This window comes from Osmerus eperlanus, chromosome 10 (assembly GCF_963692335.1).
Source record: "Osmerus eperlanus chromosome 10, fOsmEpe2.1, whole genome shotgun sequence".
Classification (NCBI taxonomy): Eukaryota; Metazoa; Chordata; class Actinopteri; order Osmeriformes; family Osmeridae; genus Osmerus; species Osmerus eperlanus.
The window spans coordinates 15,860,698-15,886,639 of record NC_085027.1 but is presented as its reverse complement, the minus strand read 5'-3'; the positions used below and the strand labels follow the sequence as shown (position 1 = coordinate 15,886,639).

General features: G+C 53.6%; 1 protein-coding gene across 1 annotated transcript in view; it reads left to right on the top strand.

The window, feature by feature from the left end:
- The window catches only part of zfhx3b (zinc finger homeobox 3b), a 147,950-nt gene that overhangs the window by 33,811 nt on the left and 88,197 nt on the right, over positions 1-25,942 (top strand). The window contains 3 exon segments of the mRNA XM_062471053.1: positions 16,755-19,280; positions 19,453-20,035; positions 24,303-24,799. Coding sequence (XP_062327037.1) covers positions 16,791-19,280; positions 19,453-20,035; positions 24,303-24,799 — 3,570 coding nt within the window. The 5' untranslated portion in view covers positions 16,755-16,790.

The following is a 25,942-nucleotide window of genomic DNA, read 5'->3' as shown; positions in this document are numbered from 1 at the left end:
CAAAGACAGCAGCACGGCTGGCCGGCTTGGGGGAGAGGTGTCGGCTTTCTCTCCCGCTCCCTCCGCCTATTCGCCTGCGTCGGGGTGTGGCGCTGTGGGGGACCGGGCGGTGTTGGAGGCAGTTCTGCCCTGTCGTCTTTGAAGACGCCGGCTGAGAAGACCAGTGTGGTGGCCCAGAGCCAACTGCAGCATGCTGCTAGCCACAGAAACGATACAATCCGATATTTGTCCGCGTGGAGGGAGGCATCGAGGGAGAAAGCAGGCGGGGGAGAGCGGAGACGAGTCAGATACAGTTGGAGAAAAAGCCCCCCGATTTGTGACGGGTCGGCCATTCCCTGACAGCAAGGTTGGCCGTGTCAGCCTGTGTTATGGTAATGAAAGCCCCGCTCTCCCCACCTCCACCCTCTCACAGCTTCCTCTGAGAGCCGGCCTGGTTTTATGGCCGTATGTCCAAGCAGGGCCCCGGGTTCGATTACGTTTCCCCTTAACCCCACACCCGGGCCCGCTGTAAAACCTAGCCCATCTCACCTCCAGAGGCCAGGACAGTCCAAGGAGAGGCCATGGAACAGGTGGTGACCCCCTCACAGCCAGGGAGTATATTATTGACCAGGGTCCAGTGGCCGGATTGATTGCTTTATTGTATTGCCGTGAACCTCAGTGGCCGGAGACCTCTGTTTGACCCCGGCCGAAGAGAGCTTCACAGTGACCCTCACCTTAGCTAAAGAGATATGTGGCTTTGACCCGCGCGCTCTGCTGGGGGAGGGGTTGACCTGGCTGGGCAGGGCTCTGAGTGCTGGGTGTCAGCCGGGGTAATTTAGAGGCTGGGGGCGGGCTGGGGTCCTCTTGTCCCTGTACCGACCGGGTGCGCTGACTCCAGACCTCCCTTCTGACCCCCTGGTGTTCATCATGTCAGCGGGACAGCCAGTGCGGGGACAAAATGCGAATTCATCTCCACCAAATTACAGCAAAAACAGTGGAAAATCAATACATCACCACCGCATGTCCCCACCTCAGCCTAATGGTCGTGGGGGCCAGGCCTCTATGTGAAAGGGATGGATGGGGTTTGTATAACGGCTCAGAGCTGGAAAGGACATTCATCACGGGACTCTTCTGAAACGTGCTACATCATAGCCGGAGGCCATCCCCTCATCCAGTGTTGGCCCCGCCCTCTCTGCTGTGTGCAGCGCTCAGCTATGGGTGCTTAAGGTTTATGGGCTGGGGGGGGGCACTGTGGTTGACCCCTCACCCCTGCTAGAGTAGGTGAGAGGGGAGTCAGTACAGGGGGTTCTGTAGCTAGCACAGACACAGGCCTCCCTCTCTCACCCCTGTTCTCCTGCTCTGATAGGCCGACAGACAAACAAGCAGACAGATAGACAGGCAGACAGACAGGCAGAAAGGCAGGCAGGCAGGCAGACTGTTTTTTCTCTCTCTGCTGTATTCGGCTTTATGTATCTTTAGCTGTCATCCCCTGATTCTCATCAAGGGGCCTCAGAGAAGTGCTAGGGAGGCATGAAACATGCACCAAACAAGCTGGGTAAACAGTTGTTTCTGCTGCATCTCTCTCTCTCTCTCTGTCTCTCTCTCTCTCTCTTTCTGTCTCTCTCTCTCCCCTCGTTCCCTTACCTTTGTTTTTATGTGTTGGTTTCTTCAGTGGCAGCTTCCCAACGTTTCCATCAAAGGATTGAGGGAGGGAAGGAGGCTTAAATGTTTGAATAACTGAGTGTTATTTTTAACGATTTGACAGACATTAGACGGGAGCGTCTCTGCGTGCGCACGCTAGCGCGGAGCCAGCCCACCCTCTCCTCTATGCAGATTCACTCCTCACCACTGTTGTTACAAGCAGATATATAACACATGAGACAGGAAGGGAGGGGGGGGGGGGACTGTTGTGTTGATTGTTTGAAGTGGAGGCTGTAGTCCTGTTCAAAGCCCGATTTCGAAGGCCACCTCAGAAGTTTGGGAATCTCCTCGGCTTCGTCTCTCGTTGTTGGTGAGCTTCATCCAGCATTCCCACTCCTCCTCATGGGAGATGGGCTGGAGGAAGCGCTCACCACTGTCCCTAACCAGCCTTGATCGCTTTCACTGGGAGGCTATATTTACATCGCAGACCTATTTACTAGGCTTGTTTACATCATTACAGGCATTTTATAGCACGCCGTAGAAGACCGAGGTAGGATCTAGGAGGCAGGAGAGGAGGCAGGAGGCAGGGCAGCACGTCCTACAGGCAGGCCCCACATACCTGCCCGGAGAGGGGAATGCACAGCTCCGCCCCCAACGCCACTGCGGGTGCTGCTGTTAATTACCAGTAATCATCCAGTGACGGCAGGACAAACAGGTGTTCCCTCTGCAGCCAGTCTCCTCCTCCCTCCTCCTCCCTCCTCCCCCCCCGCTCTCCCCTCCCCTCGCCCACACCCCCTGCTCGCTAACCAGCAGAAAAAACAACTCCTCATAGCATAATGTATTAAACAAACATGCAATAGACATTAAGGAGCTTTCGGTGAGAGCCCAGCATTTTTGATGTCTCGGCAGAAAGGGCCCCTCCCTCTCTCTGTCCCAATTAACACTCAGGCCCCATTACATTGATTGGGAGTGGTGTAGTATTGGCTAGGTGGGGCCATGGGTACATTGATCACACTGACCCGCCATGCGAACCAGAAGAAAAGGAAAATGTTGAGCAGGAGCTTTCTCACTCTTATCAGGATCTTGAGAAACTGCAAGCAGGGCTTGTTGCCATGTGTTTGTGTGTGCGTGTGTGTGTGTGTGTGTGTGGACAGGGCCGTTGTGACAGGCCTCCGCATGGGGGCTTTCATGTGGTTTGGGGGCCCTAATGGCACCAGGCACACGCCACTCGTGAGCTCTATTCTAGCGGGGCCCAGACTGTGGCAGTACTCTTTGTCCCTGCCCCCCCCCCCCCCCACGTGTGCCCCCCCTCGCACGCCCTCCCCTTATAGCCAGTCAGAGGGAAAACCGCTACCCCACCCCCTAAAGGAGCACCTGGCATCATAGAGTCAGGTGCTCCAATTAGAACTCCCCCCAATTACAGATCCTGGGCCAATTAGTCACCCTCTCATCTTACACTGCCCCCCCATACCTCCTCATCCACCACCCCCCCCCCCTCTACTTCTTAACTATGGGGGCATCTGTCAGTTTTGGGGCTTAGGGTCCTAACTCGGAGCAGGGAGGAGGGAGGAGCGAGGAGGGCAGGGGGGTGGGCAGATAAGGTTAGAAAGCTTTCATGCTTTGATACCCTCCCCAGCAGCAAACTGTTCTGTTCTCTTTGATATTCCTGGAAGTTGGGAGTAATGGTTGAGATGTAAATGCCTCTAGCACAACATCAGTCAGGCCAGGGTCCCCTCAGCAAACTCCAACATGGACACATTGTGAAGAAAATGTACCAGGGTAATTTAAGCTGTCAAATTGTAATTTGTAGTGGCACTCAGTTTGAACTTTCGGGGCGAGGCAGTTGGCCCGCTCTATTGCCCGCTCTATTCTCTTCTGACACGTACTGTGTGTGTATGGGTGTGTGTGTGTGTGTGTGTGTGTGCACATAAAAGCATGTGTGATTTTCTGTGTTTGTCTTTGTGGTTATTTATGAGTGTTCTCGGCTGAATGTGTGCGTTTTTCTGTCTGTAAAGTGTCTGTCCCGCTCCAGTGTGGCGGGCGGCCGGCCTCCCAGTTGCTGTAGCTGGCATGACGACTGTCTCTCCTGCCTGGTGCTCTGTCGTGCCCAGCGGACTGGAAACTAGCTCCTACACACAGGGATTTCATTCACAATATGGCACTTATAACTGGCTGCTCTCACCGGTCCTGTACAATGTCACACACACACGCTCACACACACACACACACGGACAGGGAGTGGAAGCCTGGCAGCTGTGCTCTGTGTGTGTAACATATTCTCTCATCATAGGGAGAGGGGAGTCTGGGGGGGGGGTAGGAGATCTGTGTGCGGGCCCGAGGTTAAGATTCAAAGTGGTTTTTGGTAGTGATCTCTCATCCTGCTGCTTCCTGCAGCGCTCAGATAGCCCTGCTCCCAGAGTCTGGGCTTGTTTATCTTGTTCACTGGCATGCTCTCTCAATGTCAAAACAATGACATCATTAATTAAACGCGTATTAAATGTGCAGTTTTCAAGGTCCGCTAGGCCAGCGCTGATTCCACCGCTTCTGAAACCCTCAACCCCCCCTCCCTCACCAAACCCCCCCCCCCCCCCCCCCCCAACCGCCCTCCTCCCGCCCTGCCTCCGTATGTGAGCGTGCTGTTTCTCCCAGCGGAGCGTCAGCAGGGGCTGGGGGCCGTGTGTGTCGAGGTGGAGCTCGTGCGTCCATCCGGCCCTGCCTGGTTGTACTGTAATTGACCGGCGCAGCGTTATCTCTCCTCTTACAAGCCCTTATCTTTGCGGCGTCTTTCTGGTGCGCTGCCATTGATGCATTGATGTGTGTTTGCGTGTGTGTGACAGACAGAGAGAGAGAGATAGAGGGAGAGGGAGGTAAACCTTACTGTAAAAGATCCAAGTTCCGGGTTTTGGAAATCTGCTCTGGGTTCTAAGACCTGTACAGATTGGATTCCGTCTGTCCTGAGCAGGGTGTAGGATGACAGACAGCTGTTTGTCGGCGGTGCTGAGCTGGGTTTGTAGAACTGCTTACCTCCTAATTTGACTTATCTCTGCCAAGGACGACAGCGTGGGTGTGATCTGATTGTGGCCCCGTGGTCAGTTTGCCCTTCAGGTGTGCTCCTCTCTATGACCCAACCTGGGCCATCAGCGGCTGTGTGTGTGTGCGTGTGCGTGCTTCCATGTGTGTGAGTAATCCTCCAGGCCTCTCCTCGCGCTGCCTCCCCCAGAGAGAGCCATCTTTCATTGGGTTGGAGCCCCCTGATCCTGCCGCTAATTACCCAGCAATGTAAATTACAGTAGGACTGAGCAGAGCCCTGGCCCCTGCTGGCCCTCCTCTCCCTCTGCCCCCCCCACCCCCTGCTGCCCCCCTCCCTCCCCTGAAGCTCTCTGCTAAACAGAACAAGCCACATCCGAGCATGCACCCTGTCTGAGGGAGCCGGGAATGAAATCCCTAGCAGATGATATTTTCTTTACCCTCACCCTCCCTCCCTCCCTCCATCTCTCTCTCCCTCCCTCCCTCCCTCCATCTCTCCCTCTGTATTTGCCCCCTGCAATGCATGTGAGGCGCAGTGAAAACATCTTTGGTTAATATTTAACTGAATGGTCTCAGGGTGGTGGGGTGTAGTTGGGGGATTCTGAAGCAGAAGCTGGTTTAAGATACACACACACACACACACCCAAACACACACACACATACAGCAGCTCACTGAAGATGTGTGCCTGTCCTCTGAGGAATGTGTGGGTTCTCTCCCAGCCTTTGACCTTCAGACCCCAGGCTCACACGTGACTGAGATTCCTCTCCCAGCACAGCCTACACACACACACACACACACACACACACACACACCACACTTTTATCCTCCCTGTCTGAAATAGAAGCCACTCACTCAGTAGCTGGCGTAATACTCTGCACAGTCCCCACCAATCAGATAAGGCCCTGGCAGAAACAGGAACAACCACAGCCTTCTGCAGTGGTGGACAGCCAGGGGCTGGCCGGCTCCTACCGGCCTTCTGGTCATTAGGTCCCCGTGCAGTATGGGTGTTGTAGTCTTTCCACCGTACTCTTCAGTATGGGTGTAGCAGTGCTCCGGCTCTGCTCTGAGCAGTATGGGCTGGGCTCTGGGGCCCGTCCAGCTGGGGCCCAGATGTGGCAGTCCTGTCTTGTGGTGCTGGGAGGCAGGAGATAAGAGAGGCGAGGCCCGGCCTGCTCCCTGGTCCTGGGTCTGCTCCGCAGCGGTTCAACTACATGTTGCGGTCGGTGAGATTTGAACTTTGACAGCCCATGTCATGCTTAATGCCTCACTTCCCAAATACAGCTCAGTGGGGCTGATTTATATCTACCAGGTGCTGCAGTGTGCAGGCGGAGCAGAGCGCGGGACGAGGGTAGCGGGAGAGCGGGAGGAAGGCATGTGGCCGTTGCATTAAAGCAGGGGAGCCAGGAGGAACAAGGGCCGTAGTGTGTGCGTGCGTGTGTGCGTGCGTGCGCTTGCGTGCGTGCGTGCGTGCGTGGAGACGGGCCAGGAGGCTGCTCTTTCTCAAACACAGCCTTGCGGCCCCCGTGGCCTGTCACCCCCTCCCTCCCCCCTCCCTTCCCTCCCTCCCCCCTCCCTCCCTCCCGCCCCCCCCCACCCCCCCCCCCCCCCCCCCCCCCCCCCCCCCCCCCCCCCCCCCCCCCCCCCCCCCCCCCCGGCCGGATCAGACACACAACAGCACAGGACAGAAAGAGAAACACGCTAACGCTCGCCACACTTCTTACAACATCAGAACGTTTTTCTGTATGTCCTGCTCCCCTCTCTCTCTCTTTCCCTCTCTCTCTCCCTGCTTCCTCCTACTCTCTCCCCCCCCCACACACCCAGAGAGACAGAGAGCCTCTGAGAGCATTTCCAGCCCATGCAGGCATCTGACAACAACCTGACTGGTCCCTGGCAGCCATCACAATGCCAGGATTGTCTGGGAGAGTTGACGTGCCAGCTACTTTCATCGTCTGATGTTTGCAGCCCGGTGTCGGTTTCTCTCCCCCCCCCCCCCCAGTGGCCTATCAGAGCCCCATGGTGTCTGTACCCTCCCCCTGTCTGTCTGTCTGGAGTAAAAAGCACTAAGGATAGAGTACCTCCCATCGCTCTGTCTCCCCCGGTAAGACTTCATATCCCAGAGGGCCATTCTCTTCAGGTCCTTACAGACATGGCTTAGCCGTCCCCTGGTGATATGAGGCTGGGCTATGGTTTGGTTTGTACCTCAGCACCTCTGTTTCAGTGTAGTGGCTTGACCCGTGGCCTGCCAGGAGGTCGGGCCTCTCTCCTCCTCCGCCACCCTGACGAGGAGAGTATTCGCCCTCCCTCACTGCGGCTCTGCGGCGCTGCACTTTCTCACCTGACGCGAGCCGCGCTCCCGGCTCCGCGGCCTCCTCTCTCAGCGGCCGGCTCGCACGCGGGAACGCCGTTTGAGGTTCCGCACGCCGCTCAGCCGAGCGTCTTTCAGCATCGCCCTCCAGGCCACCTTGTTACACACTTAACAACTTGTTTTCTCTCGTTGTTTTCCTTCCCTCTTCCTCTGTTGACAGTTCCTCGACGCGGCCGCGCTCCGAGGGAAGGCCCGTCACCTCCCAAAGTTTGCCTTGGCGTCTGTCCTTGGAAACCCCAGGGCAGGTTCTGCTCTCCTCTTAGAGGGAGGGGTTGCATCAAGATATGATTTATGAGTGCTCTGCGTACAAACTGACACTGTTACAATGAAAGCAGCTGTCTGCAGGTAAACAGGGGCTCTGCGGCCTTGACTCCCCGGACACTCCGTCCCAGAATAGTTTCGAGATCACTGGACGCTAACACAAATAGTACTCTCCTGTAGTGTAGTGCCTGTCTCAGAGTTTATTCGTTTATGTGTGTGTGTGTGTGTGTGTGCGTGCGTGTGCAGAAGGAAAGGGATCGGATGTGACGATTGTAATTCCAGCTTTCAGATCCCCTTTTGTTTGTGTTTCCAGTGTGAACGAGCCTGGTTAACTGCAGAGCTGCCTGTAAAAATAGCCGTCACTAAGTGTGAGCACGGGAACCTAATTGGAGATGTTCTCCAGTCTTGGATGAGAATAGCCAGGCACTAACTGCTAGTGGCTGCAGTAGGAATCCTTTTAATTCCTCCTGGCACCCCTTGCCAACTCACACGACGGAATTATTCTTTAACGAACGAGCGGCCTTCACTTTTCTAACTGTTCAAAGGCTCTGTTCTGGGTCTGTGTTCTTTATTTCCATATGTCCGGACATTGTCCCCACTATTCAGTACCCATTTGTTTCCTTGGTTTTGACACAGGACACATTATTTCTTTACTTTATTAACGCTCCATAATTCTTTAAAGGAGGGGGAAAGCAGCAGAAAGCAGTCCTCCCTTGAGGTTTATTGTTGAAAATGAGAGCAGCTCTTTCCCAGGATAAGGGCTTCAACTAAGCAGAGAGGAATTCAGGCCAGGCCTCATAAAAGAAGTATTTGTGTACCAGAAAGATTTTTGCTTTTTCTTTCCAAATCTTTGTCATTAATGACTTTAGCAAATGTGTAGTTGAGAGTGAATGGAGAGGCAGTGCAGGGTCTTCAAAGGAACCCTCTAATTATTTATCCAGGATATCCCGCTCTAGAATTAGAGGCTGGGTCACCATTGGCTTTCATGCTTTTTTTTAAAGATTTTTTCCTTGCAAATAAATCATTTACACAGAATGGTTTCACTGGGACTCCCTCTAATCCCCACTCAGTGTGTGTGTGTGTCCACGTGCATGCGTGTGTATGTATGTGTGTAACTACATACCTATCCATACGCGCTTTGTAGTGGAAAGATACTGTAGGGTCTCATTCCTAACACTCCATTCTCCGCACATTGCGTCACATGGCTGTCCGCATGTCAGCTCCAGGCCTCGGCAGCTGTCACCCACTTTACTCAGGTTTCTCGGTCATTTCGCCTTCACATGCCACCTAAAGGGGATCTTATCGCCACGCTCAGGTTCAAATGCTTAACAAAACACTTGGCCTAACCCCTCAGTCTCAAGGCACTGCCTCATATTGTACTGGGTGGACTGCAGAGCTCTCTCTCTCTCTCTCACCAGCCCCTGCCCCTCTCCTGCCCCCTGTATCCCTAAATACCCTTTTGGGTAGATATAGACTTCCACCAGTTGTCCCATTGTCACAGCTTAGCCACTTACATCCCCTCTAATGCTGTCTCTGTGTATAATGCTAGACTCCACAAGGAGCTGCAACCAGTAGTAACATCAAAGCATGTCATTCATCCCCATATCTATGTACGTATATACATAAAATATATAATATAGATATACAGTATATGCATGTGTATGTATGTATATGTGTGTGTGTGTGTGTGTGTATATGTGTGTGTGTGTGTGTGTATTCTATTTGAGTGGGTGTCTCCCCGGGGGCGTTTTGGAAATAGTGTGTGTCCCTTTAAGAATGCGCCCGCTGGATATTTGTCTAATTCCAGGTGCCAGCGAGGCCTCTGTTTTACCAGGTGCACGACTGGGTCATTACTGAGGTATTTGTTTTCCAGATTACGCAGAAAGGCCCTGGATTAGAGGCGTGTTATCCCTGTCCCCCCTCTGTGTGTCTGTCAGGTCTCCACCCTAGCCTCTCCTCTCCTGGTGCTGGAGGAGGGCTGTCAGCCCAGAATAACCACCCAGGAAAAGCTACTGCTGAGGGGGAGGGAAGGAGAGGGCGCGTCCCTGTCAGCTGAGGCAGGGCATGCGGATCACCCGTCCTTAATGGGAGTAGAAGTAGCAGTAATGACTTTTCCCTGTCCGCCCCTTACCCCTCAATCCCTGGGGTTTAGGACAGCCAGGACAGGGGAAGGGAGGGGAGGTACAGGGGGGGGGTCAAGTTTAGTCACAGTCTCTGCTGGGGAGCTGGACAGCTGAAGTCCTCTCCAAACCGTTTACATAGAGCCCTGCGATTATGATAATAAACAGTTTTATCATCGGGCTCCAAATCAATAATGCGGCTTCTTAAGGTTTAATATTTCAATGGTATTGATCATCTTAACAACCGTGTTTGCGGTTGGCTTGCCTTAACTGCAGGCCTGCTGGAGAGATGTGTACGTGCGTGTGTGTGTGTGTGTGTGTCCGAGTGGTATGTATTTTTTTAGGAACTACAGAGCTGTGATCTTGAACAGTGCAATTTTCAAGAGAGCAGTTTTTACTTTAGGTTTTCCTGTGGTTTGAAGACACCTCAGTTGCAATGTCTACCTCATAGAAGAATGTGCAGTCCAACATCTCACATTTCCTTCAGCCTTGCGCTACACACATGGCTGATATCCTTGACAGCAACCCAGGGCTCATAACAACCAGAGCAGAGCAGCTCCAGTACTGGCGGTCAGTCCTCCATCCCCCACAGCCACCCCCATCCTGTTGCCTTGGAGAAGGCCAAGTGGAGGGAGAGCAAACACAGAAACAGAAGGCAGTAAAAAGCCTCGAGTTAGCAGATTTCACTTCCACCCTCTCTGTGGAAAAGGCCATCTTCCCTCAGATATAAATAGAGATTTGATAATTAGTGAAAATGAAAAGGCCTTGGGTCTGGCGGACTTTGATCGACACATCTCCCCCTCTTGCCTCTGACCTTTTACTGGAAAGGTGGGCTATAGGGCTGAGGAGGGAGATGAAGAAGCTAGGGTTATGAACATAGCGTTCTCTCTCTCTCTCTCTCTCTCTCTCTCTCTCTCTCTCTCTCTCTCTCTCTCTCTCTCTCTCTCTCTCTCTCTCTCCCTCTCCCTCTCCTCTCTCTCTCTCTCTCTCCCTCTCCCTCTTTTTCCCTCTCTCTCCCTCTCTCTCTCTCTCTCTCTCTCTCTCTCTCTCTCTCTCTCTCTCTCTCTCTCTCTCTCTCTCTCTCTCTCCGTATTTCTCCCTCTCTCTCTCTCTCTCTCTCTCTCTCTCTCTCTCTCTCTCTCTCTCTCTCTCTCTCTCTCTCTCTCTCTCTCTCTCTCTCTCTCTCCCTCCCTCTCTCTCTTTTTCTCTCTCTCTCAATCTCTGGTGGTCCTAGTCAGAAGGATCTTCCCAGGGTTTACCGTGAGATCTCCCCCTGATTGATTAGCGCCTGGAATCTGGAACGTTCTCCGTGTCTCTCTGTATTTCACAGTCCTGTGGGACAGTTTGTGAAAGGATACAAGTGTTTTCATGTGAAGCCGTTACTAATCACTCGAAACTCACATGTATGTCTGTCTCAACTTAAGAAGTGTATCCAACTGATCACCCTTGTATTTGCAAGCATAAGCCAGCAGGGAAGGTAGAAACACGCACACACACACTCGCCCTGCTGTGCTCTGGCACATGTTGTGCGCACACTGCGCACTAGGTTGCCCGGGGGCAATCGTAGGTTTTTGCGATATGAGCACGATCGCCCATCTCTGATTATACATCAGCACCTTTATCCCAGGGATAATTTATGCATTTATAGAACTCAAAGCTGTATCTTAGAGAACCACTGGGGACAGTATCAGGAAATAATACAACTCGAGCTTCCAGTCTGGTTTGTGAAAAAAAGATAGCTTGCGGCTGCCTTAACAAGAAGTTATTTCTGTAGTTATTAAAACAGTGTCTTCTCAGTTTTTACCTGCCACTTTGCAAAGACTTTACTTGTACCTGTGGAACCGGGAGACCAAGGTCACAGTGGTTAGGAGCGACTGGGATTCCTTGGTTTTCGCTCGCTGCGTACAGTGGTGAGAGGAGGAGTCGCTTTTGGGCAAATGGATTGCTTAATAAAAACAACACAGAAGAATGGCAATATCTAACACTCTGTATTCTTAATCTGAATGTGCTCAGAACGCACTCGCCCCCCCCCCCTCCTCACCCAATCCATATCCTCTCTCTCTCTCTCTCTCTCTCTCTCTCTCTCTCTCTCTCTCTCTCTCTCTCTCTCTCTCTCTCTCTCTCTCTCTCTCTCTCTCTCCGTGCTGAGGTTTGACGGAGTTGGTATGAAGCACCTCTCATTTGTACTCTCAGTCTTCCACATCCCCCCCCCCCCATGCTGGCTGCTAATTGGCGGGAGACTGGGAGCTTCCTGCTGTGCGCTCGCTTCTTCCTCTTGCCTCACAACCTCTCCAGTTCTTTCAGCACAGCTCCCCAGCACCCAGTAATTAACCCACAGCTAATTAACTACTTCTAATTACACCACCACGCTGTTTCTATCGCACTCTCCGAAAGTGAGGAGACACTCTGGCACCGTGTGCGAATCCCTTCTGGAAGGCTTTGAACCCACCTGAGCTCTGATTGGCTGCTCCGTCAGACTGTGTGGCCTGCGAGGTGGAGCTGCACCACCCTGCTTCTTTGGGTCCAAATCATTTTTGCTTTTCTGTTTTTCTGCGTATAACCAGAATCTGATGATGCGGCGTAAACGGTGAAAATCATTTTCAAGGTTCTATTTCAAGTCCATGGACAAAAGAGGCAATTGATACTATAAAATCAATTTGTTAATGCTTTCTCTGGCCAAAGGAAAGCTGTGTAAGTGCTGAATGGTTGCAGACATTAAGCAGTGTGATATAGAAAACAGCCCTTAGATATCACCACATTCCCTCTAGGGTATTTCGGCAGAGGCATTTTGGCAGGGCGTGATAATATCATTACATCATTTCTGATTGTATTCAGGAAGTGCATATCATAGCTGTGATGATTGCTGGTAGTTGTAGTTTTGTCCACTGCTTCCCTAGAGCTTAGGGAATGGAGGTGTAATGAATGTGACTGTCCTAGACGTAGCACCAGCCCCAGCCCCAGTCCCAGCCCCAGCCCCAGGCATTACCCCAACCATAGCCTCAGACATAACCCCAGCCTCAACTGGTACCCCACCCCACCCCTAGTCGTAACCCCAGCCCCAGCCACAACCCCAGCTCTAGCCTCGGTCTCGACACAGCCATGGCTATTTCTGTTCCACAGACTGATAGCTTCAACTGAAGCTCATTGATTTTACGGGAAGCCCTGTTTACAGCCTGAGTGCCATCGACCTGAGGTGACTTTTTGCCTCCTGAAGTAGCAGCAGGCTGGAGCATCCTTGTGTCTGTGTTAGACCCTCTGGAGGAGCAGGGGAGGGAGGGAGGGAGGGAGGGGCAGAGGGGACATTTACAGTCGAAAGAGCAAAGATACGAGCCTGATACACTTACGCCAATTAAGCCACTTAGTAAAAGGACGAGTAATTGTGCTCAGATATATTTATTTTCTATTTATTGAAATGAAGGGGTTTGTTGTTTCGAGGCTGGATATAGGTGGTCCTGAGGCAAGAGGCAACTGGAGAGCTCAGGGTGGGCTAGGGTGGAGATCCAGACAAGAGGAGAGCAGCATTGGGACCCTAATTCATTACAAAGTGCTTGATGTAAAGGCTCCAAAGATCACACACCACACTCTTAAGAACTAGAGATTATTGTTACACAGCCCGGGCCCTGTTGGGCATTATCACAGACTTAAGGTATAGAGTGAGACATATGCATACATGCATTGGTGATTAATTGGGTAAAGCCTAAAGGATGAGCCCTCTCCAGTTCAGCCCCGGGACTACAATGGTCCGCCCCATCAATGAGAGCGTCCCCTGTGCAACATCAAAGGCCTTCCCTGCTTTATCAATAAGAAGCCTTCCTTCCCACATCTTCCTGTAACTTGCTTAGCATTTACGGCATTGATTTTCCAATAAGCGCCCTTACCCTGCGGTGGCTGGCCAGGCTCTGGCATGGCTCAGACACACACGCAGACAGTCTCTCTGAAGGACAATGGGAGACTGGGGGGGGTGGGTGGGGGGGGGGGGGTGAGGGGGGTGGAGGTGAATGCTGGCAGTTACCTTTTTTTTTTTGGAGAGGGGTAGAGGAGGGGGGAGTTAGGGAGGTGAAAAAATAAGCCCTTTTTTTTTTTTTTTTTGAAGAGGTCTCCCCCAGAGCTTGTGGGGGAGGTTGTGGGTCAGGTTCACGCTTGAGGCCCCGCGGGGATGGGGAGAAGGGGGGGGGGGGGTGTTCTCAGCTGGGGCCGGGCCAGAGTTAATTCCCCTGGAGACCCTGGAGAGCCCTGGTCCTCTGGAGGCAAGGCCAGGCCTCCAGGCAGGTGATTGGGCATGCTTATAATCAGATGGATCCTTAGCCTTTAATTCCTCCTTCGCCCTGCCACTAAATCCCACCTAATGAAAGGGACCATAAATAAAAACTTATCTCATTTTCCATCCCTACCAAATGACAACCAGACCCACTCTCTTGACAGACTTCATTAGGACCTGGGCCATTTCTCCAGGGCTAAACCTTATCTGCTTTGTTAGGCGGGGGTAGGGGGTGGAGACCAGAAGAAATATTAAATATTCCACGAATATTACAGAAGAGACAGATTTGCGTTGATTTGCGGCGCCTCCCGGAGACACGTCCTTCCTCTCCTCTTCCTCCTCCCCTCCTCTACCAGCTCTCTGTCCACCTCGCTCCTCGCTCCCTCCCTCAGAGTCTCCCTGAGATGAACGCTTTTCCCCCCTGCTTCAGACAGGTGTGGCTAGGCGAGCAGGCGTCCTGGAGAAAGAGACAAACAGCTTTGTATCAGCCAGGCCCGTCGGAGACTAGGGGACTCCAGACAATCCCATTGCACATCAGTAACCACCACAGGTTATTGAATTAGAACATCTCGATTTTAAAGAGCAATCCTGTTGTCTGTAAGCAGCGTCCGCGCTTAGTTAGATCAGAGCCTCCACCTCTGTCCCTGGTCAGGGCTCACGCTCATGTCCTGACTGCCTTTGATTGGTTTAGACGAATTACACAGTGGATGTGTAGCCACACACAGTGCTGTAGACTACAGACTGTACAAGACTCGGGCAGCCATATTGTTTGTGTGGGTGTGTGTGTGTGTGTGTGCTGTGGGCCCACTGTTTCCAGGCCTGGTCAGGGCAGGCTGAGGAATCTGAAGGAGGGGCTTCTGGGCCAGATTACAGGATATGGTGTTAAGCAGCTCCATGTTCCGACAAGAGACAGTCAGTTTTACTGCCAGTATTCTCCTGGTCACTAGACACATCAACCTTTGAGACGTGTCCTTTTTTTTCTCCGTCGCTTAGCAAGCTTTGCACAGTTTATACAGGTGTCCTTTGTTTAAAGGATCTCTGCCTTTGTCTGTATGACATGTGGCGTGGCCTTTTTTTTCCTGTCATTTTGGGCCTTTTTTTTCCTTTCTCCTCAGTCCATTTGCGTGAAATGGCTGTTGAGCTCATAGCCTTCCTTATTAATGGACCAGATAATAAATACAGAGCAGCATGGTTAGTATCCCCTCTCTCAATATGGCAGCCAGCTCTAAATCACGCCCGTCTGTATAAAGTAATCCTGTTAATAAGCCCGCCGGCCTAATATCTCTCATTCTGTATGCAAAGCAACAGAGAGGTCACCCGAGTGTGGTCTGTGTGGAGTACAAACAATGAAGGCAGGTGGGCCGTGCTGACACAAGATGTCTGTCACCTTCAGTGTCTGTGGTGTGATAACCTGTGACTATCATTCCCTCTGCAGTTTTTCTACTACATATCATATCCAAACATGTAGAAAAGGATGTCCTACCAAGCCAACTTGTTAACTAGATCAGAATTCATCCTTTCCTCCAGGGCAGGCAACCGTGAATAATAAAACGGCGTCAAAAGGACATGCTTAAAAAGTGTGCTTCCATTGTTGGAATTGCATTTACGTGCGTATAGGGGTGGAGAAATGGAGGATTGGTGTGTGAGGTGGGAGGGGGGGGGGGTGATATTTTCATCAGACATTCATGAAGAGGCAGGCAAGCATTATCAATCTCCCCTCTCCAGCCCAGCCCTCACCCATTCATATGCACTGGGGGTGGGGGTAGAGACTCGCTGTCTGCATCACAGCTCAAATTTGCATCCCTAAGTAAATAAGTAAATAAATCAAGTGCAGGCAGCGAGTGTGCTAATCAGGCAGGGAAGGGGGGGCGAGCGTGGTGCCGGGAAACTTTCCTCATGTAATATTCAGCAGCGGCGGGTTAAAGGCCAGGCCAGAGTTATTGGCTTCAGCCTGGTCGCCACCTTAATCAATGCTGCCTGCATCCCTTTAATAAAATTATTAGCTCAGCAGTATCTGGCGCTATCAGTTGATCTCCTCGGCGCTGTAGACCGCGGCCCGGCCCAGACCTCGCTGGTGTGAAGGGGCACGACCAGCTCCCAGATGCTCAACTCAACATATCTATTTGAGAGGAGGAGGATGGCGGGAGCGTTTGAGAGCAGGCGTGACCGTGGAGGTTTCTGGGAGACAGATCTAAACACAGCTGCGTAACAGTACCAGACCAGCTGCTGGGATTTTGGGCTGGCAGAATGTGCTGCTGTTTTTGCCGCCTGACTGTGCGAGGGAGCGTTGGGTGTTACCTGCGTGGTAAACAGCTTTGTGGTTTATGCGCCTAACTGTAGAGTGATGGGCAATACATCTAGATTTGAGTGTTTGTATTATTTTCTTTCTGGGTGTGCAGGATTTTTTTTGTTTTCTTTTCTGGGAAATGGGAGTCTAGCTACCCCTCACTTCTCCTCTCAGTTATGTAAATGGTTCATGTGTTGAGAGGTGGCTTCTCTCCGTCTAATTATCTCACTACGAGTCTATTTTATCCATTACATCGGCCTGTTTCTCAGTTTTCCTGACTAGAAGTTAATTAAAAACGGATGTAGGATTCGGAGAATGTAAGATTAGGGGTGTTGTTTGGAAGGTGAAGATAAAAGATGGTAACTTCATGATATGGCAGGAAGATGAATCATGGATGGCTTATTAGTGCTCATCTCAGGTATTGTGTTTAAGTACCTAATCTAGCATAATGAGCACTCTGTCATTTTTCCAATTAGATCTCACACTTTCCTCTCTCACCCAGTGTTCCATACATTAGATGTGTTCTGAAAGTTCTATACATAGACATTCCTTTCAGGAAGGTGCTTTTAATCTCTGCTTCATAGCGGGAGCATTAGTGCAAGAGAATACCGCCACTTAGGATGGGAACAAAGGCATAGAAAATGTTATTGAAAGTGGAGTGGGAGAGGGCTGCGTGCTCATTCCCGCTGCGTCTGTGTGTGCGTACGTGTGCAATGCACGGGATGCGAGCGTTGATTTGTCTCTCTCGCGCCGCCTCTCCGGGCCGTGCGAGCGCGTTTCTAACCTCCGCCGCCTCTCTCTGTCCCTGTCCGCAGGCCTGGATGCGATGAGCGCCTCATGTAGGCATCAGCATGGACAGCTGTGAGTCTCCCGTGCTTTCTGGGACAGATGATGGGCTCGGCTCCTCCGCCACCTCCCAGCAACAGCAGCAGCAGCAGCAGCAGCACCCTCCGCAGCCCTGGAACGATCACTCTAACTCCCAGGTCCCTCCCAGCAGCCAGCCCCCTTCCCTGGACCCCCTGTCTCTTTCTGCACCCTACCCCTGTCAGACCCAGAGCCCCAGCACGCCCCGCGAGGGGGTGAGGGAGCCACAGCAGCAGCAGCAGCAGCCCACCCGGAGCCCGCCCCTGGCCCGCAGCGACAGCCCCGCCGCCGGCCAGCTGCACCCCAGACGCCTGGAGCTCGGCGACGAGCAGGAGGGAGGGAGTTGCGGCGAGGAGGAAGAAGAATTGGAGGACTTGGACGAGATGGAGATCGACAGTTGTTTCCCGAGTCTTCAGCCCTTCCCCGGAGTTCCCATAGCTCCAGGAGGAGGAGGAGGAGGAATGCCCACCCTCCTGCGCCAGCAGCCCGCCAGGAGGAGGGGCGCGGCGGAGAGCGGCAGCGAGGACGGCGAGGAGGAGGAGGAGGAGGAGGAGGAGAGCAGCGACGTGGAGAACCTGGCCGGAGAGATCGTCTACCAGCCGGACGGCTCCGCCTACATCGTGGAGAGCCTCAGCCAGCTGATCCAAAGCGGAGGGGGGGCGGCGTCCGGCCTGCTCCCCACAAACTCTCTCCCCAGCGCGGGGAAGCCGGGAGAGCCCTGCGGGGCGTCCTCCTCCGTCTACCCCCAGATCATCAACACGTTCCACATAGCCTCCTCCTTCGGGAAGTGGTTTGGCTCTCCAGACCAAGGTTTCCCCAATACCTCAGCCCTGGCAGGCCTCAGCCCTGTCCTGCACACTTACCGCGTCTTCGATGTGCGGCACAAAAGCAACAAGGATTACCTGAACAGCGACGGGTCTGCCAAGAAGTCCTGCGTATCCAAAGATGTTCCCAACAACGTGGATTTCTCCAAATTCGACGGGCTGGCCCTCTACGGTAAGGGCAAGCCCATCCTCATGTGTTTTCTCTGCAAGCTGTCCTTCGGCTACGCGCGGTCCTTCGCCACCCACGCCGTCCACGACCACCGCATGACCCTGTGTGAGGACGAGCGGAGGCTGCTGGGGGACAAGCAGGCGTCGGCCATCATCCAGGGCATCGGCAAGGACAAAGAGCCCCTCATCAGCTTCCTGGAACCAAAAAACAAGAGCTCCCCTGCTCCGCCCGGCCTGCCGCCCATGAACTCTGGACAGAGCTTCTACGGCACGTTCAGCGGAGTCCACCTGGAGGCGGGCTGCAGCTCCGGAGGCGGAGACGCCCTCCCGACCAAGGACCCTGAGCCCGCCCTCAAGCATCAGTCTGCCCCGCTCGGCTCCCTCCTCTCTCTGGGGGGGCTGGGCGGTCCCAAAGCCCCCGCTCTGACCTCGACCCCAGGCCCTGCCAAAGACTCCAGCGCCCTGCCCAAGCAGGGAGGGAGAACCGAGGGGCCTGCCGGGAAAGAGGGGACAAGTAGGGGGGAGGACAGGGACAGGGAGGGGCCCGTCGGCAAGGTGCGCCTGGGGAGTCAGGAGGTGGGCTCGGAGGAGGAGGAGGAACTGTTATTAGAGGAGGAGGAGGAAGGCTCGGCGGTGGCCTGTGGTGGTAACAGTAGCAGCGGCGGCGGAGAGGTGGGGGAAGCGGCTGTCTCAAACCAAAGCATTTCCAAATCTCCTTTATTAATGCCTAGTAGCGCTCTCCAGCCTTCTGCCTGCGCCTCCGCAGCCAGCCCCACGCTCAACAGCAAACCCCCGGCCTCCACCTGTTCTTCCTCTGCTAGGGAGGAGGGCTCCTCGGCCGGCGGCGGCGGGGCCCGGAGCTCCGAGCTCCCTCTGAGCTTTAACTGCCAGGGACCCAGCGTCCCCGTGGCCACGGCGGCAGCCGCCGGCAGAGGGAGCGAGGACGCGGGCCCCTCCTCCTCGCCTCGGGCCTCCGGCGCCGCCGCTGACGAAAGTGCCAATCGAGATAGTGCCACAGCTCCAGAACCAAATGATAGCCCGGCAGAGGGAGAGGACGACAGCGGAGCCCTTCTGCATCATCACCACCTGCACCACCATCACCACCACCTCCTTCCCTCGCCCCTCTCCCACCCCCTGGCCGGGGGGGCCTGCGACATGGCGGGGATGGGCGAGTGCTCCCAGAACCATGGGCCCGGGGGCAGCGGAGGGAGCGGCGTGGAGTGCCCCAAATGCGACACCGTCCTGGGCTCCTCGCGGTCCCTGGGCGGTCACATGACCATGATGCACTCGCGGAACTCGTGCAAGACGCTCAAGTGTCCCAAGTGCAACTGGCACTACAAGTACCAGCAGACCCTGGAGGCGCACATGAAGGAGAAGCACCCGGACTCCGGGGGTTCCTGTGTGTACTGCAGCAGCGGGCAGAGCCACCCTCGCCTGGCCAGGGGAGAGAGCTACACCTGCGGGTACAAGCCCTTCCGCTGTGAGGTAAGTACTGTCACTGGGTGGGGAGTGGAGAGAGGGAACTCCCTGTCTAGCGTGCGCTTCAAGTAAAATATGAAAAGGTTGTTTGTGTGGGCAACAAACGACTTTAAACGCGCGCAAACGCACACATACGTACACGATGAAACGATGCTCCAGCTCGTTCTCTCCCCCGCAGGTGTGCAACTACTCGACCACCACCAAGGGCAACCTGAGCATCCACATGCAGTCGGACAAGCACCTGAACAACATGCAGACCCTGCAGAACGGCGGCACCATCCCCTCCGGCGAGCCGGTGTTCGGCCACGCGCCCGGGGGAGTGGTGGCGGTGCCGTCGGTGACCCAGGCCTCCGTCCACCACCCCCCCCACCACCACCACCACACCACGCAGGCCTCGCCGCACATGGCGGGCCCGTGCGGCGCGCCGTCGCCCACCAAGCCCAAGAGCAAGCCCACGTGGCGCTGCGAGGTGTGCGACTACGAGACCAACGTGGCGCGGAACCTGCGCATCCACATGACCAGCGAGAAGCACATGCACAACATGATGCTGCTGCAGCAGAACGTCAGCCAGATGCAGCACGGCCGGCTGGGCCTGGGGGCCATGCCCTCCCCGTCGGAGGCCGAGCTCTACCAGTACTACCTGACCCAGAACATGAGCCTGCCGCCGGGCCTCAAGATGGACCCGGCCGGGGCCGAGGCCCAGTTCCTGCTGGGAGGCTTCCACATGGACCCCAACATGGCCGCCCTGGCCCCTGCCCTAGGTGAGCGGCCTCAGTCTTTCTCGCCCCCCCCCCCCTCCCCTCCCTCCCCCCACACACACACCCACAATTTTCAGGGCACACTCAAGTCCCCACAGAGAACACAGCCGGCAGTTCAGAGTGAGTTCACAAGGGTGGGATCCTTCTGTCTGCTGCCAGCTGTTTATTTTTAAAGATTAAACACACAGTCAGTTGTGAGTAAATGAAAGAATCAGCTTTGATTTGAAAAAGAAAAAAAGAAAGGCCTCCTGTTTGAACCCGCTCCGACACTGGATCTTTTCATGCGTTCATTTACTGGATGTGTTTATCCTGAATCTGGGCATGTATGGAAAGTACAGGATTTGTTATCTCCCCATCCAACCATTTATGGTTTTCGGCGGTAGAAAACGCCAGGCCTCTTGAGAAACTGCAGACGAGACTCACTGTCTCCCGTGAGTCGGCAGCAAACGAAGAGTTAACGCGAGCCACACAAGCCCCAGCCGTCTCCCTCTTAAATATACACACTCCTATCTTTCATTTTGGCAGCTCTCTCTCCTTTTCTTTCGTTGTGTTGCCTTAAGGTATGCCTGCCCTACTGAACTTGACATAGTTCTTCGTTGTACCAAGCAGAGTGCCATTGAGGAAGAGAGGGAGAGAGAGAGAGGGAGGGAAGGAGGGGGGGGGGGGGAAGGGCCATGTTTAAGTTGAGAGCGGTGTAGTGGCTGGGCTGATAAAAGCTGTGTGTTGTCCACATGACAGCCCATGCTGGAAGCCAGCAGAACCATGCCATAATGTTTTGTCTACGAGTACTGCAGCCGAATCGATATCTACCCAGAAAAGGAGCAAAAAAAAAAAAGAAAGATAAAAGATGCTCTCAAGACTATGGCCTCAGTGTGATAACCACGTCCCACTCCAGCTCGGCTGAAAAGACAGTACCAGGCAGCTGGAGTTAGAGACACTGGAGGCTGACCCTGTTACAAGTGGCTCCACAAGTAACTTCCTCCCTGAGAATGATGAGAGAGCTGAGGGAGTTTTTTTTTGTCCGCCACAACAAATTGTGAAGCAGAGATATTTTTACTCGGATATTGAATCACCCCAAAAAACACACACACATCGACAGACACATATACACATTGACACACACACACTTTTCCTAACAAGGTTTAGTTTAGTTTACACACTCAGTCTATGTCACACGATCTGGGTCATTTGGGCTGGGAAATTCCCCCCTGTGATACCTTATTTTCCTCACAAAGCTGGTGTGAGGTAGGGCGACCGCTCTCTGCACTCCTTCCTGCCTCGTCTGTCCTGCAGGCTCCCTCTAAACATCAGAGTTTTCACGGCGTTATTCCCTCGCTGCCACTGAACTCAACCACCAGTTTTCTCTCTTTTTTTCACCCCCCAACTTTGTAATTGCAGCTATAAATTAGATCTTGGTCAGAGAAGGGAGGAGAAGAGGAGCCTAGTGTGGGTAATTCAGCAGCATAGCTGAGTGTTTGACGTGCCAGTTACAACCCCACAGTTTGTACTGACTTGTCTCTAACTGTCGCCAGTTCAAAGACGAGAAGGAGAATTGATTGCTGTGACTAATTCTTTTTTCCCCCCCTCTCCTGCCATCTGGTTCATTTTCCTGTGAGGGAACGTTTAATAAGCATGTTACAGGGAGGCCATGATGAGGCGGTTGTCTGGGGCCTGCAACCGCGGTGGTGTCATCCACACTCGCAGGCATACTTTCACACACTGTGCATCCATCCAAACTGCCGGATCGTACACAGGGATACGCTGTAGGACACGTACACGCGCGCACACACATACGTACACACACACACACACACGTCAGAGAACGTGACATCTCTGGGGAGGCTCTGACTGACAGAAAGTAGCTCCGCATACATACTTTTTACACCTCCTCTCTCTCCACTCTGTTCTCTTCTCTTAACCCTCTCCTTTCTTCTCTGCTCCCACCGACTCCCTCACTCCTGTCATCTCTCCTCCTTCCCCTTCCTCCCTCCCTCTCTCCTCCCTCCACCTCTCTTTCCTCCCTCTCTTCTCTCCTGTCTCTCGCTCTCTTGTCTACTCCTATGCAGTGTATTTCTGCGATGACAAAGTCTGACCTCACACGATCTCACCCTCTTGGTAATCCCTATCCCCAGGACTGAGCTTTTACACAGAGAGAGGGGGGAGGAGAGAGGGGAGAGAGAGGGGGAGAGGCAGAGTTCCTTTAGGCCTCTGCTATTGTGTGCTAGGCTTGTTCAATGCACTGGCTCACTACTGCAGCAGCCAGGTAGAACTCTGAAAACAGCAAATCCAGTGGTCCACTAATCTGTTGCACCAGGCCCCGGAGACTAAGGCATAGGAGTTACACTCAAACTTGAACTACCTTCATATCATAGAAGTGAGTTTCCACGATTTCACAATAGCGTCTGTTTACATCGACCCGTAATGTTATTTCAAAGTTAAAACATTTCCAGTGCGGCTTCCTCCCAATTTGTCTAAACATTGATACGGGCTGACAAAAACTCAGTCAAAATATTATAGGTTATATTTAACAGAGCCTGCTTACACCTGAAACACATGTCAGACCTGCAGGCCGGCCCTGCTTACACACACACACACACACACACACACTCATGGGCGGCCATGAGGTTAGGTCATCAGGTGCAACCATCCGCCCCTGCAGCAGGAGAGATACAGCGGAACAGGAGAGGAGGAGGGGAGAGAAAGATGGGACTGTAGTAGTAGGGGAGAGAGAGAGAGAGAGAGAGAGAGAGAGAGAGAGAGAGGGAGAGGGAGAGGGAGAGGGAGAGGGAGAGGGAGAGGGAGAGGGAGAGGGAGAGGGAGAGGGAGAGGGAGAGGGAGAGAGAGAGAGAGAGAGAGAGAGAGAGAGAGAGAGAGAGAGAGAGAGAGAGAGAGAGAGAGAGAGAGAGAGAGAGAGAGAGAGAGAGAGAGAGAGAGGAGAGGGAGAGGGAGAGGGAGAGGGAGAGGGAGAGGGAGAGGGAGAGGGAGAGGGAGAGGGAGAGGGAGAGAGAAATGAGGGTGGGGGTGGAGAGATAAAGAGTCCTGGGGCTCGGGTTAGAGGGGTGGGTCTGTGAGTGATTTCAGAGGGCTTCTCAAAGGTCTCCCTCTTCTGGCTATAAAAACTCAGGTAATGGAGAAAACTCTGAGAGCAGGCTGCATACTGCAGCAATAAATAAAAAAGGGCTGCTGGAATTAATTTTGTGTAAAGCCTGGCAGGGTCAGCCAGTGCTCTCGGTCTGGGCAGTGATAGATTAAAGATCAGTAAGCAGAGGCAAAAACTCCCCAGACACTCTTACCTCATTTTTTCAACCTTTTTTTTTTATCTTTTTTTTTTTTTTTATCTTAAAATTATTATTATTATTTTTTTTACCTCCAGTCCATACAACTGCAGATGTCGGTTCTGTTGTAGAATCTGCCTGTGTATTTTCTTTTTTCTTTTGTACTTTCTTCATTGTTCAGACCCAAGCAGGATTAATCTACTAGGTGTCTATCGATTTAGTTGCAATCTGGAACTAAACAGGCAGAAGAATCCAAACAGAGAAGTTTATTTTTTTGATTAAAAAAAATCAGTGGACAAGGGTACTGGATTTGATTTACAGTAATGTGTGCTTGGGAACTCTTTAGTTCTCTTGTAATGATAGAATAACTTTCTTTTTTCTGCGCAGTTCTCGGCCTCTGGAGTTGATTTTAGTGCAGGGCCGTGAAAGTGCACCAGTCCAAACAGCGTTACGTGTAAATCCATACTCCGGCGGTGCGACTTTCTGCTCCCTGCGAGAAAGTCCAGGCTTTCTTTCCTTCCCAGCTCAAAGAAAGGATAATCTTGATTTAATAAAATTAGGTACATAAATACACACATGCACATTATCCTCCGAGGGGTATTGGAAATGGAGAGCAAATCCACTTTGACTGCAGAGACAAACACGACTCTTTGTTGAAAGTTGAACCGTACACCTTTCAGGTTTCCCAGGACACTTTCCATGCTGAGGGAGGCTCAGACTAGAGCCCCTCTGGAAACCCCCATACCTCCACCCCCTCCCAGAAACTCTAAATAACTCCTTATGTCCAGACTAGTACATGTCCACAGCACAGAGATGAGGAGATAGGACTAATCCCTAAAAGCTCAGCTCCACATTCAGATTTTTTTTCATCAAATAATCAACCGATCTCATGCTGTACTGTACCGTACGCCACATCTAGCAAACTAAACACCGTTCTCCCCCTCTCTCTCCCTCTCCTCCCTGTGTGCGTGTGTGTGTCTCTCTACCTCGATCAGTCGGAGGGGAGATCCCCATGGATGTCCGGCTGGGCGGAGGTCAGTTGGTGTCCGAGGAGCTGATGACACTGGGGGAGAGCTTGTCCCAGACCAGCGACCCCTCCCTCAAGCTGTTCCAGTGTGCCGTGTGCAACCGCTTCACCACCGACAACCTGGACGTGCTCGGCATGCACATGGGGGCCGAGCGCAGCCTGCCCGAGGAGGAGTGGCGCGCCGTGGTGGGCGACTCGCACCAGTGCAAGCTGTGCCGCTACACCACCCAGCTCAAGGCCAACTTCCAGCTGCACTGCAAGACGGACAAGCACGTGCAGAAGTACCAGCTGGTGGCCCACATCAAGGAGGGGGGCTAGGGCAACGAGTGGCGCCTCAAGTGCGTCGCCATCGGCAACCCGGTGCACCTGAAGTGCAACGCGTGCGACTACTACACCAACAGCCTGGAGAAGCTGAGGATGCACACGGTCAACTCGCGCCACGAGGCCAGCCTCAAGCTGTACAAGGTGAGTCCCTCCCCCCCCACCACCCTCTCCTGCCCTCTCCTCCTCCCCCCCACCACCCTCTCCTGCCCTCTCCTCCTCCCCCCCACCACCCTCTTCCTGCCCTCATCCTCCTCCCCCCACCACCCTCTCCTGTACTTCTCCTTCTCTCCCCACCACCCTCTCCTGCCCTCTCCTCCTCCCCCCCACCACCCTCTCCTGCCCTCTCCTCCTCCCCCCCACCACCCTCTCCTGTACTTCTCCTTCTCCCCCCCACCACCCCTCTCCTGCCCTCTCCTCCTCCCCCCCCACCACCCTCTCCTGTACTTCTCCTCCTCCCCCCCACCACCCTCTCTGCCCTCTCCTCCTCCCCCCCACCACCCTCTCCTGTACTTCTCCTTCTCTTCCCCGTTCCCCCCCACCACCCTCTCCTGCCCTCCTCCTCCCCCCCCACCACCCTCTCCTGCCTCTCCTCCTCCCCCCCACCACCCTCTCCTGTACTTCTCCTCCTCCCCCACCCCGGCCCTCCCTGCCAGACGTTCCTCCACAGTCCAGGACCCACGCCGGCCGGCTGCAGATCCAGCCCAGGCTGCTGCTGCTAGTGCAGCCTCTCTCCCACAGCCATGAGTGATGGCCCCGGAGTCTAACCCTACCTTCCACAGCCACCTTGGAGAGGAGAAAGAGAGGCGGGGCGGGGAGGGGGGGAGGGGGTTGTGGTGTGGTGGGGGGTGTCCAGGACATGGCATGTGTTGCTGGGTGAGGAGGGCGAGTCACTGGGCTGGGGATGAAGAAGTGTGAGGAGACAGAGGTTTGGTGCTAATACTCCTCGCAGCGGGAGAGGCTGAATCGTTCTCGACAGCCGTATTGATTTTCTCTGGACTTGGAGCTTCACCTTCTCCTCTAATCATTCCATAATAGCCAATGGATGAACACTCTCCCGAACAAATGGCCATAAATCTAACAGGCCTGATTCCACTTAGGCCCCTATCCTGTGTGTCTGCGGCAAGGGCCACTCTGTGTTTAACCCAAACTGGGCATAGCTGGACAGAGAGCTACACACACACACACACACACACACACACATATATACACACGTAAACAAACACATACTCCTGTAAACCCATACTATGTACACACCCTCACATACTGACACGTATTTTACCACTG